Below are 12,706 nucleotides of genomic sequence, written 5' to 3' on the forward strand. Positions count from 1 at the left end.
CGCCCCCCAACCTTTTGCTCTCTTGCCCTCCCCGCCCATTGTGTTGCCTGTCCTCTCCCCCTGCCCACATAGACTTACATGGAGGGAGCTGTTTTCCACCACTGCTTGCTCATGCACATGGTGCCTCCTGTCTCCGATTGCCCTCTCCTGCTGCCCACAGCCTCAATTAACCCCTTGTAGGTTGGAACTCTGCCAGCCTGAAAGGGGGAACTTGCAGTTTCCTGCATTTTTCTCCTTTTAAAGGAGAAAATCCACCTCTTCCCATAGTGCACAGAAAACCCTATGACCTATGGCAGTGCAGGAAAACCTTCTTGGCAGGCATACCACAAGTTAGCCTGCACCCTCTCTGAGTGCCACTCTGATTCCCTTCCCCAACCTGATTTACTGCTTTGCACTCTACTGCAAGACTTGGGCTCTGGGATATATCTGCTGCTTTGCATTGTGCTCCCTGACCTACAATGCATGAAACAGGAGGGAAGCCTGCCTGTAAGACTGAGCAAGGTGAATTGGATATTCTGCGCCTTCCTCTGCAACATGAGACTCTTATAGTGCCAATTGCCCAGCAGCTGCAGAAAGCTTCTCACCAAGCTGAGGGGGCAAAAAAATGGCAGATAACTTGTGTCAACAAGTGCAAGGTAATGCACCTGGGGACAAATAACTTCAGCTATGTCTACACAATGCTGGGTTCTGAACTAGCTGTTCCAATTCAGGAAAGAGACCTTGGAGTCATTGTAGATGATTCTTTAAAAACATCAGCTCAGTGTGCAGCAGTGACCAAAAAGCCAGTTAAAATCTTGGGCAACATTGAAGAAAGGAATCTTAAACAAAAACAAGAACATCATCATGCCATTATACAAATACATGGTGCCCCCTCACTTTGAATACTGTATCCAGTTCATCCCCACATTTCAGGATGTAGGAGAGTTAGAAAAGGGACAGAGAAGAGCAACCAAAATGATCAGGGGCCTGGAGCAGTTGCAATACCAGGAAAGACTTGAAAGGCTAGGACTGTTCAATTTGGAAAGTTGAAGGCTGCGAGGTGGGGAGGGAGGGAATAGGACAGAAACCTATAAAAATCATGAAAGGGTATGGACCATGGACCAAGTCTCAAAATACTGTAACTAGGGGGCACCCACTGAAAGTAGCAGGCAACAGGTATAAAACGAACAAGGAAAAAGTCCTTTTTTTACCCAGCATAGTTAACTTGTGGAATTCATTGCCACAGGAGGTTGTGGAGGCAGATACAATAGCCAGGTTTGAAAAGGGACTGGATAAAGTCATGGATGATAGACCTATTTATGGGGCTTGAACAGAATGGTTGGAGATATTTCCTCTGGCCTTGCTAAACCAATAAATGATGGATGTGGGGGGTGGGGGGGCAGTTAATAGTGTAGGGGGTAGATCACTAGAGCAGGGATCAACAACGTTTTGGGGGAAAGTGCCAAAAATACCTGCAACCTTGACTTGTAAGATGTTGGTATGCCAGCAGCAGACGGCAGGGAAGCCGTTTGATCCTTGTGGCAGTGCAGCCCTTGCCCCTTCCCTGCCCTGAGGCACACATGCCAAGCAAGATGCCTTTGCGTGCCATGCTCTGGCACCCATGCCTGCCTACCCCTGCTCTAGCAGTGTCCAGCTCGGTGCTCCGGTGCTCTCCCTGTATAACATCCACATGTGCTACTGTCAGAGACAGGATACTGGGTTAGATGGGCCACTGGTCTGACCCAGGGTGGCACTTCTTATGTCCTTTCAGCTGCTGTTCTCAGCACTTTTGTGTAGCTTGGGTATTTGACAAGCTTTAGAGGGAAAGATGACACTAAGTGGGACTTCTTGTTCCCATTTGGACCTAAGCAAGGGTTAGGTGGTTGTTGGTCATAATGGCCACTCTCCTTTCACTTCCCTTAATTTTCCTCTTGTTTCTCCCTTTTTTACCATCCTTTCAGTCCCTGTGGCAACCTGCTCAGTTTAACTAGGTGCTTACAGTCAAGGAAGCTGGTTTTTGAAAATTAGTTAAAGAAGTCGTGAGGAGCTTCTGTGGCTAGACCTAGTCCTGCTGTGTCTGGCATGTGCTTCCTTTGTCATTGCTCTTTTTTTAGGTTTGTTAAATTAAACGTAATTTGGGGAAGAAGCTCCTGCTTGGGAAATGGATGAAGTTAAGTGCTCCCCAGGGTTCTGTGTACAGATGTATTGTTCCTCGTTGAATTGATTACTTTGAGAATAGCCTTGTAGTGTTTCAGTGTAGCGGCTCATCTACTACTTACCATTGACCTTGTACATTTTGAGGGATACCTGATGGGATATTAATGGAAACGAGGCAGATAAATAAGGTTGAATGAATACATTCCCAGATAGCAATAACTAGAAGATCCAGATGGTAGAACTGCAAGCCTAAGGGAGTGTGTAGGTTTCTTCCAAGAGTCATAAACACTTTGCATCTGATATGCCACAACAAAACGCAGGTCCCTTTGAAGACCAGAAATGGAATTATAATATTGCATGACTTAGATGTCACTGTTTGGAAACTTGTTTTAACAGTATTTCTAAGACCATTCTAGATAAGAGTCTGATCTAGTGTTAGGAATAAAGAAATAAACTTGTAATTTGGTTATGTTCTAGTGTAGCTTCAGAAAGGAAAAATGTGAGGAGAACAGTTACTAATGATATTATTTTTGTTTTTTTATAAGAAGTCTGAAAGAGCTTTCTAAAAGAGATTGATGATACAACTATTTTATAGAGAAGAAAATCAAGGCATGGGTATGGAAGTGGGTCAAACAAAGTCACTAGGTAAATAAGGCAGTGACAGTTTGGAAGTGAACCTTCTGTCAGACCTAATGAATCGTAGCACTAAACAAAATATGACAAGATCGGTCTTTATTGAAGAATAAAATTCAAAATGTACCAATGAAAGTTCTCAATCTTCACTACATTAGGGCTATCTTAAATATTTGGTCTGCATAACTAATACAAAATCTGGCTAATAAATTGAGCTATTCCTGAGAGAGTTCAAGATTAGATATCAGCCAATTTAAAGTTCCATATTTTAAGTTAAAATCTGTACAGCTTATAGTAATCTTCCCATTAGCCATAGCTATCAGGTGAGAAGAAGGTATGTTTTGTTAATTCAGGACAGTTCATGTGACTGCAAGGTTAAAAGAATCTCAGTGTTTACTTATTCTTTCTTTCAGGCACTAGCACTATCATGGGTGTTTTTCTGTTGTCCTGAAAGAAACCATTTGAATCCAGCAATTTGACATAGGCAATCTAGTGTAAAACCAGTAGTGCAAATAAAGAATGGGTTAAGTATGTTCTTTCTTGAAGAAGAAGAATTGAAAGAATAAGAAGATGAAAGAAAAAGAACACTCTCATGAATTTGTAACTTCTACTTGCTGCAGTAGCTCATGCAATACTAAATCACACTAATTAAATGGAAGCTCAGTAAAATCAAGGACAAGTGTGAAGGTCATGACAAAAATGAGAAGCTAGAGTTGAGAGGCCATTTTTGGAGATACTTTTTCTCCTTCTGGCGGAACTGTATTATGGGAACTGTGGCAAGGCAAATTTTATTTCTGATCCTTATCTTTGTATCTCTTGTCTAGAGACTGGAAACGCTGCAGCTCAAGATACTTGCCATATTATTTGCATAGTTATAGTCTCTTTAGGATCTGTAGTGAGTAAGGCTAGGGAATGTCTCAGTCTTGTTTAACACTGAGAACAAAAGTGTGTGCTGTTCTGTGAATGAAAAAGTAAGATAACATAAAATTTTAAAAGTATGTTTGTATTTGATGGTAGTAAAGAGTCAGCGTCCTGGGATGTTTTACAGCATTTGTTGAGGAAAAAAATCAATCCCTTTTTAGTTTTCAATATGCAGTGTTTGTGGGTATTGGAATCGGCCAGCAGTTCTGTAGCTAACGTATTTGTTCTAGATAGAGAATCAGGAAGACAGCAAATTTTAATCTGTACTCCGTAGCATCTCCAGTAAGGATTATACTACTTCACAATCTAACTGCCTATGTATTCAGGTGGACAGAAGTTCTGAAATGTTAATGCCATCCTCTGGAAACTCCATAAAATGTAGTGTTTTAAAAATCCTGGCTTTTCTACTCTTGCCCTGGAGAACCAACCTGTTAGAGTAGCTGGGGTTATTACAAGCAGAACTGGTAACTCTGCTTTTTTAAATTGCCAAAAAGAAAAAACTTCCTCCACCACTGCTTTTCCTTTTCAAAGCTACCTTCCCCTAACATGGATGTGCCTCAAAACATTTTTTTAAAAGAGCCCAGGTATTGCTGTTGCAGAGTAGGCCATGTCCAAACGAGCACGGATATGTGATATGTGGTGCCACACACGGCACATGCTGGTGATGCCTGCACTGCTACCTTGCAGTAGGGGTGGAGGTTTGATCCCGAGAGATCCCAGGGTTAAAAAAACAAACAAACCATTGCCTTAAAGCAGGGCAGTGCCTATGCCGGAGCTGCTAGTTGAATCCTTATGAAAAATCACTGTGTTGCCATGATCTATCAAGATTTTATTTTTAGAAGCCATCTGCTCAGCAAAAGAGCTGGAGAACACCAGGTCCCTTCTACCAGAGCTCTGAAGATTTCTTATGAACACTTGTAAATTAGAGGAAGATATTTTTGCACTGCACAGGGTTCCCAAAAAAAAGGATAGGCAGTTTCTAGATCCATACTGACTGACTAGATAAAACAGCTCATCCAAGAGACTTACTTCAATAGTGGTAAAGTTGCATGAGAATCATTCAAAGTGTGCTGTACTAGATCAGTGCCTGTTTCTTGGGCAAAAGAAGCAGATGATACTTCCCTCTTGGCAATACATAAATTACTTACATAGGCATCATTTCATGCTTTCTCAAGGCAGTACAGGATTAATGTCCAGCCATGAGCAATTAAGAGCATGCTACTGAAGCCTCTTTGTCAGGTGCTAATCCTTCCATACCATGTGTAAATAAATGCTTTGGGTGGTACCAAGTTTTTAATGTTGGCACAGAAAAGGAAGTCTTTCTGTTGCATTCTTTTAGGTTCCTTTCCCTTCTCTAAGAAGAGTATGTCTGCCCAGCACAATGAGTGCCATGCAGAGGGATCTGAGCTAGCTCAGATAGCAGCAACAGTGCCACTCTATTAATATGGTGTTGTGCTTAGGCTAATACAACCTACTTTTTCAGCAAGGCAAACTAGTCTAAAGAATACTGTGTTAATCTGGTTACACTCTATTGTTATTCCAACTAACTGCCTCAGAGCTAGCTCTGAATATAATTTACATGGTACTGCTTTGTGCCACTTTGAACATACCAATGTACTACAGTGGTGGTATAGCAATACAAAAGTGGTTACATTAAATTAAAAAAGAGAAATATCTAAGCACAGAAGCATCTGCAGAGAATTATGGTTAACCTTCCAAAATCAGTAACAGCCAGCTTCATGTTTTTTGAGAAAATGTTTTGAAAGCCACAAAGCTACTTTTGACCTTGTTGAATGCCATATTTCTATAAGGAATAGACATAATTATAAAAAGTGTTAGCATCCTGTCTTTCTTCTGGTTTCAGGGAGGAGTTATCTTCAGACATCTGAATAAGCATATAAATGCACAAAATCAGGAAGGGGAAAAAAATCCACACCACCCTCCCCCCAGAGTACTGAAGTATTCCTGTATGTGTGTGCATAAAGAGTGAATGGGAGCAGGGGAGTTAATTTTGTGGTGGTGTTTGCTGCTTTGTTGAGGGAATAAGATGATAGAGAAATGTGGGTGAATGAGGAAGGTTTCTCCATTGAAAGCTGACCATTTAATAGGAAAATAGAGTTAGACCATCTCTGACAAGCATCCTTGAATCCTGTTGTTCTGTAACCTGTACACAAGAGATCGTGCATGTCAAGGTCGTTTACCACACAGATATAGTTTAAACTTCTTTCATTCACTTCCTTTTTTTCTTTTTCAATGTCCATTCACTATTTAAGAATTGGATGGTTTGACAGGCTGAGAGCTTTGGAGGCAAACAATCTCTTTATTAACGTAAGGTATAAAGTGGCACTTCTGCATGAGGAAAATTGACCCCTGTAATTTTAGTCATAATCCTCACAATGGAAATGATCTTAAATATTTGTATTATTTAACTGCAAAAAGTCATTTGAAAGGGAGCAAGACTTCTGGTAGTCTTGACTTACTCAAAATGCATTTCAGTTATGTGAGTGCTAATCTATAAAAGGAAATGATTTCAGCACCTAGGACAGCAGAGTTCCGTAAGTGGCTTATATTAGGGGTGTGCGAAGCGGGCAGCATTTGATTCAGATTTGGCCTGATTCAGGGGATGGTGATTCGATTTGTTGATTCAGATCACTGCCCCGATTTTTTTTTTTTTTTTTTTTTTTTTTTTTTTTTTTTTTGGTTCTGCTGAATCTGAATCCAAAGATTCAATTCTGATTTGGAGAATCAGCGATTCAACCATAGACAGCTTTATATGGGTTTTTTTTTCTATGTACCTCAAGGTACCAGGCACAGCCCATGAAAGCTGAGATGGTGGGGTGGATGGAGCGTCCCACAAGAGCGTGGGCAGATCCCTGCGCACTCGGCAGTGGACCGCACCCCCCCAACTCAGCAATTGGGTTCGGGGGGGGGACCCTGGGTGTGCCCCCAGACCCAGAAGACACCAGTCGCCAGGGCGCAGGGGTCCTCCATGCATTCTGCAGTGGACCTGGAAGTGAACCAGAAATATTTCTGGTCTACTTCCAGACCCACTGCTGAGAATGTAGGGGAGCCCCCCACACACCTCCGTGCGACGCTCCATCTGCCCCACCATTGCAGCATTTGCGAGCAGCGCTGAGTACCTCAAGGTACATAGAAAAAACAAATAAAGCTGTGTCTATGGCCGAATGGTCAAATCTCTCCAAATCGGATCGGAGGCTTCTGATTTAATTCAGAGAGATTAATGGGTCTCCTGATTTAATTAGAACTCAGATTCAGCAGCCGAATCGGGCCAAACCTCCTCTGAATCAAATCCGTGACCAAAGCTTTGCACAACCCTAGCTTATATCATCTTTTGCTCCACATCATAAAGACAGAAGGTTCTGGAGCAGAGAAACATGGAACTTTTTAAGATAAAGTCGGTTCTTAGTTTTAGGAACCGAGCACTGTTTTCATTATGTACTGATAGGTGTGAAAAGAGTCTGAGAAATGTTCCTTGTTTTCCTGTTTCCCAGGCTTCCCTGTGTGTATGATCTGTTTGCTGGGTCACGCACTTTTTCAGTTGCTATCTTCTGTAAATTGTCATGTTTGTTTAAAATAGTCAAGTTTTGACAGAAGCCTACATTGCAAGGCTTTGTGAGGAGGGGGGTTGTTTGTTTGTTTTGGGGGGGGTTATTTTTTGTGTGCAGGATTGCAGGGGTGCAAGAAAGGGAAACAGCATTGTACATCACTGAGCAGCTTGGAGTACTTAACATTATAACTTATATTTTTCACAAGATTATTCATGTTAAAGAGTCTGTCAGCTAATACAGATAGATTTGGTTATACTTTCAATGTAAATAAGCGATTTTTCTTCCTTACAGTATGTATTGGTTTTGCAGTTTACATGCCACAAAATGTGAGTCATTCTTTGTTTAATAGACACTTAGGTCTGTGAAATGAAACACTGCAGAAGTAGTTCTGACAGGATTGACAGGTATAGGCATGGGGCTCAGCTGCTGTAGGCCACTCAACTTGATGACACTCTTACAGTAAATAATCAGGTATGGTAGGAAATGATAGCAAACGTCAGTTTAAAGTTCTTGGTTGTCAAAACTAAGATTGTTTTATCACTGAACTGTTGCAGAACAAAATTATACTACTTTTTATGCTTCAAGTTTTGATCTTTGTTATGCTGGTCTGCATCACTCAGGCTAACAAATTGTAGGTGAATTGTAGATCTAATCTGGTTCCTCCGATTTTCACAGTACAGACATTAGGGGTTTTTTTATCTGCTAAGCTTTAGTCTAGCAAGAAAACACTAATTTGTCTGCATTTATGGCTGCACATCTGCCAGAGGTTTTTTTTTCACACTTTTGGTTTAGATTGTTTGCCAGAATTTGACAACTCTTATTATGTGAGTAACTGAAGACTCAGATGCTCACTCAGCCCTGTAGTTTTGTCTTGGAGTTGGATGCCATTGCAGTACAAATATTGTGTGAAAGAAGAACATAAAGCTCTGGAATTATCTGCACCTGCTAAGTTTTATTTTAAAGGTATGAGCTTATCTTCACTAGGGTTTTATCTGGTTAGTTACCACACTAGCTGACACAAGTTGAGATGACACTTTTTTGTCCAAGGACGGCAAGGTCTTGGTGTAGCAGCTTGTAGCTGACTTTCCATTTGGTCATGCGTTCCTTTTTTGAGATCTGTATTGACTTACTAACTTGTCATGACTTCACATTAGGTATTTAAAGGATAACTCTTGTTGCTTAATATCCTGCAAAAACATATGCAGCTGGAATTTGTTGGCATTTTTCTAATTGCTCATGAAAAAGGTAATACACAGCTACAGTTCCTATATATAAACCACAGCAATATTGGCACATGCTGTCCCTTTAAAATAAGCTTCATACTGCATTTTTCTATGAATTTTTATTTCTTTAAATTGTAGATACGTGTCATGAAACGGTGACCAAAGTCTTAATCATAATACCTCTCAAAAAAATTGCTTCAAATCCATGTGCAAATCCACCTACTGTTCAGTGTTATGCATTTCCTCCTATTATTCCATCCACCCAGGTTCAGATCTCCTGCAGCCCTCGGCTAGAGCAGTCTTCTACCGCCCTTTAGCTTGTACTTCAGGGAACTTCCACTTCTAGCACTGCCCATCCCTGTTTCGCTTCCAAGTATGTTATCTCAGCATGCCAGCTCACATGGCCTTTGAATAGCTCCGAGACTTGGAAGGAGCTTTATCTTTCCAAAGGAAACCTATAGACCACTGGGCAGCATAAATTTTGTCCTTTTTTGGACCCCTTTTATAGATTTGGGGGGGTTATTTTAGTTTAGGCTGGAGAGATTATTATTAACAGTAGGTGATCCTGATTTTGTTCCTAGTGTGCCAGCCAAAGGGCAAAGTATTTTTAGTAGGTCCACTTCTGAAATAAGAAACAAAGATGCAAAGGCCAATTGATTTGCCTTGTGGGTCTATGGGATAATTGGTTTAACTGTTCACTTGCAAACCACAGGAACTGGGTTCAATACCCGGGGCTGACACTTAATTGTTCTGTGACCCTGCAAAATCATTTAGCCTCCTGACCTCCCCAGCTGTACACTGAGCTAGTGGTTTGCTTCTCACCAGGCAAGGAGTGGAGCAGCTGTGAGGATTACTTGGAAATCTATGTACAGCAGTTTCAGACAATTCACCATAAGGTTGTGATATTTGAGAGAGTATTTATTCAACCACTTCTATGAAATAATGGCAAGGGAAGTGCAGGAAAAAACTGGTATTGTGAATTGCTTTTGAGGAGATCATTCTTTGTTTCAAGACCTATCCAATGTTGAAGGCTTGCTTTAAGTATCCACACTTGTAGCTTGAGACCTCAGTAAAGCAATCCTCAGCGAAGCAGTGGCATCTAACATTTTATTTGGCCAGTCTTGTTCAGTGAGCAAATAGGGGCTAACCAAGTAGCCCATGGGCTACATAAGGATGCTGTCTCTGCTGGAGACATGCTGTCCTTCTTCAGGCTTTCCTCTCTGAATAGTTATGCTTTAAGAGAAGCTGCCTCAATCCGTTTTTAACTGCATTATTTGTGTGTCTCTCTCCTTGCAGCGGAGCTGACTACTATGACTATGGGCATGGACTTAGTGAGGAGACATACGATTCTTATGGTGAGTAGCTTCACTTGTAGAGCTATTAAAGGTTGTTAACAATTCAGGGAAAAATAAATATAAATAGGTTTTCATATTCCTATATCAGTAGTATCTACCTCCATGGGTGCCTCCACCGGCACAGTCCACTTTTTGTAAACTTGTGGTTACTGAGAATAGGAATATAAAGTTGATTTAATTGCTGTCAGTGATTTCTTGCCATGTAAAAGTAAACACTCCATGCAGGATTCTGCCACTTTTTTACTCAGATTTCCCACTTGGCCCCAAACAAGGCATCTCTACCTTAGAGTACAGTAATATGAGATTAAAGGTGACACAGTTAGACTGTATGTCCTTAGTTCAGTGGAGCACTTAAGCACATGCACAACATTAAGCATTTCCTAGCTGCCACTAAAGTCAGTGGAATATGTATACGCACAAGTCCTTGTTGAATCTGCCTATATGACCACATTTCAGACTTGGTTTATAGTCTTTTGATGTTAATTCACTTCCCAACTCCAGTGCTGTGTGAAATCAAGTAGGGAGTCATTATGTAAAGGTTATAAAAGTATTTTAGGTAGGTAATAGACATGAGGGCCCTGGGGTACTTGCATAAGGACAAAATAATGCCTAATAAAACAAAAAAGCATATGCTGATATTAAGGATTGCATTATTCAAGCCAGAAGTGCAGTAGTGATAGGCTTAATTAGAAGAACATCTAATGGATTAGAAGCCTGAAGCACAATTAAGAGCCACCTTTGCTTAAGGGATAATCATTGCTTAGAGATCAGGGAAATGTACTCTTAGATCAGTCGAGAAAATTAACTTCCAAATTGGTAGTAAATGATACAAGTGAATCGTGATTCTGGTCAATGGATGCTGTGACTTTTTTTGAACATAAGTGAAAGGATTCTGTGGTTAATCTCTTGAAGTCTATTTTGCAGTGTCTCCTGCCTGAAGCAGTGATGACCTCAACCACTTTGTCGTAATAAATGCTCTGAGCATAGGTTTGCTGCATGTTGTCGTCGTCTTAAAACTGATGCAAGGCAGCTCGAGGGAAAATCATTGATCGGATGATTGCATGAAGGGGAAGTCGCTTCAAACTTTTTTCCCCTCACAGCACTTTAAATTCGTCTCTGTGGACTGTATAGCTTAAATCACTGTATATTTCAACCTTAAAATTAACCATTTGTAGTTGGAATCTGATCCATCTTTTTTTTCCCCAGCAGCTTCCAAGCTACCCAGTGTCAATAATTGGATGAGGGTACAATTTTGTTAACACTTATTGAGCCTTTGGACTTAAATCTGATGATTTTTCTATTTGGTAATGCACTCAAGACTTAATCCCTGAGTCATTAAATCTCTTTCCTAGTCACAGAGCTGCAGTGCATGTGAATTTGGGCTGAGCATTCATTGGTGGAATTCAAAGAGACGACACACCTGCCTGGGGCTCTGGTACCTTGAAGAGAAACCCCTAAGCATGTTTTGGTCAGTATTCAAAGTAGCCAGCCCTCTATGCATGGGGATGCACAGGCCAGCCATGAGCAGAAAAGGGAGGTGTGTCTTGGACCCTAGTGTCTCCCAAAGTCAGGCAGGGTTAATGTAATTCTTTGCAGCCCTGACTTGCACATTCCTGAATCAGTGGCTTTAAACCTCTGCATACAAAAAGGCTCAAATTCTCTCCTAGCTAAATTGTACAGAAGCCTACATACCCATGTTATTTTCTGCATGGGGCTGACCCTCAGCTGTGGGTGTCTCCTTTTCCTCACTGAGAACTGTTGACAAAACTACTATCAGCTGCATTTTTGCTATATTTTAGTCATTCAGTAAGACGGTTGCATATTTTACCTTTGCTAATTGTATTTTTCACCTTTTAAAGATTCACTCCTCCTAATTTGGAAATGAAGTGGCATATATGGGTTTTATACCCAGAAAAAATCAATTGCCTGTTGTTCATTTTAGAGGTATTAATGAATGGCATATATAAACAATTTATAGGAAAAGCCCATTACGTTTTTCTTTCTAGTAAAGTATCTTTCTTTACATATTGCAATTAACAATCATATTCATAGATATAGATGTATAATTTGTTTGTTTTTTTTTAAATAAAGGCCCCCAAAGTTAGAAAGCCAACCTTTAGCTAGGAGTCCCATTTACATGCTGGCCACCCCCTCCCTGTAGTGATAGTAAGTGAAACCAAATTGTATTAATAAGAATTCAGCTTATGACAGCCTCCAAGAGTGAACCTCCGTAGGTACATAATAATATTTGCTGGCACAAAACAAAACTGCATGAATACTCTTATAGACAGTCTACTGAAGGGCCAGGGGTGGTATAGGAACTAGTGAGACTGGAAGAAGAAAAATGATGGTCAAGAGGACCAAGATGTAGATTTGCTGAATAGGTGTCCTTGGTTTTCACTTAGGACAGCGATCCAGTCGGGTGCCTCGGTGTACTTAAGTATCCCAGTATTGACAGTATAACTTAATCTTCCTTTACATGCATACGCAAAGGTATTAATCAAAATGGTGGACTTGTATGGCTATACACAGTAGCTGAGTGTACTGACACCCAGTTCTGTTCTAGCATAAGCACAAAAAAGCTTTGCCTGGTACTGAAACAGCTAGGCCTTCCCCAGCACATCACTATTTAGTTGGACTTGTACTGAATTGTGCATTACATAAACATAAAACCCAACTGGAAGGAAACAAGAATGCCTAAATACGTTAGGAGTCTGACCTTTGTTGCATCATATTAAGTATTATCTTATGTTTAGAGTTGCAGGTATTTAGTTAATTAGCACCTGGGAAGAGGGACTGTGTGTTCCCACATGTTTGCACAATATCCAGCACAGTAGGTGTCTGATTTTTTTTTTTTTTTTTTTTTTTT

The 12,706-nt window shown here is 40.7% G+C and overlaps 1 protein-coding gene across 1 annotated transcript in view; it reads left to right on the forward strand.

The window, feature by feature from the left end:
* The window catches only part of KHDRBS3 (KH RNA binding domain containing, signal transduction associated 3), a 213,025-nt gene that overhangs the window by 199,139 nt on the left and 1,180 nt on the right, over positions 1 to 12,706 (forward strand). The window contains exon 10 of the mRNA XM_019519668.1: positions 9,779 to 9,837. Within this exon, the coding sequence (XP_019375213.1) occupies positions 9,779 to 9,837 (59 nt within the window). The remainder of the gene's footprint in view (positions 1 to 9,778; positions 9,838 to 12,706) is intronic.

The sequence above is a fragment of the Gavialis gangeticus genome, unplaced genomic scaffold (assembly GCF_001723915.1).
Source record: "Gavialis gangeticus isolate Ggan-Ray unplaced genomic scaffold, GavGan_comp1, whole genome shotgun sequence".
Lineage (NCBI taxonomy): Eukaryota > Metazoa > Chordata > Crocodylia > Gavialidae > Gavialis > Gavialis gangeticus.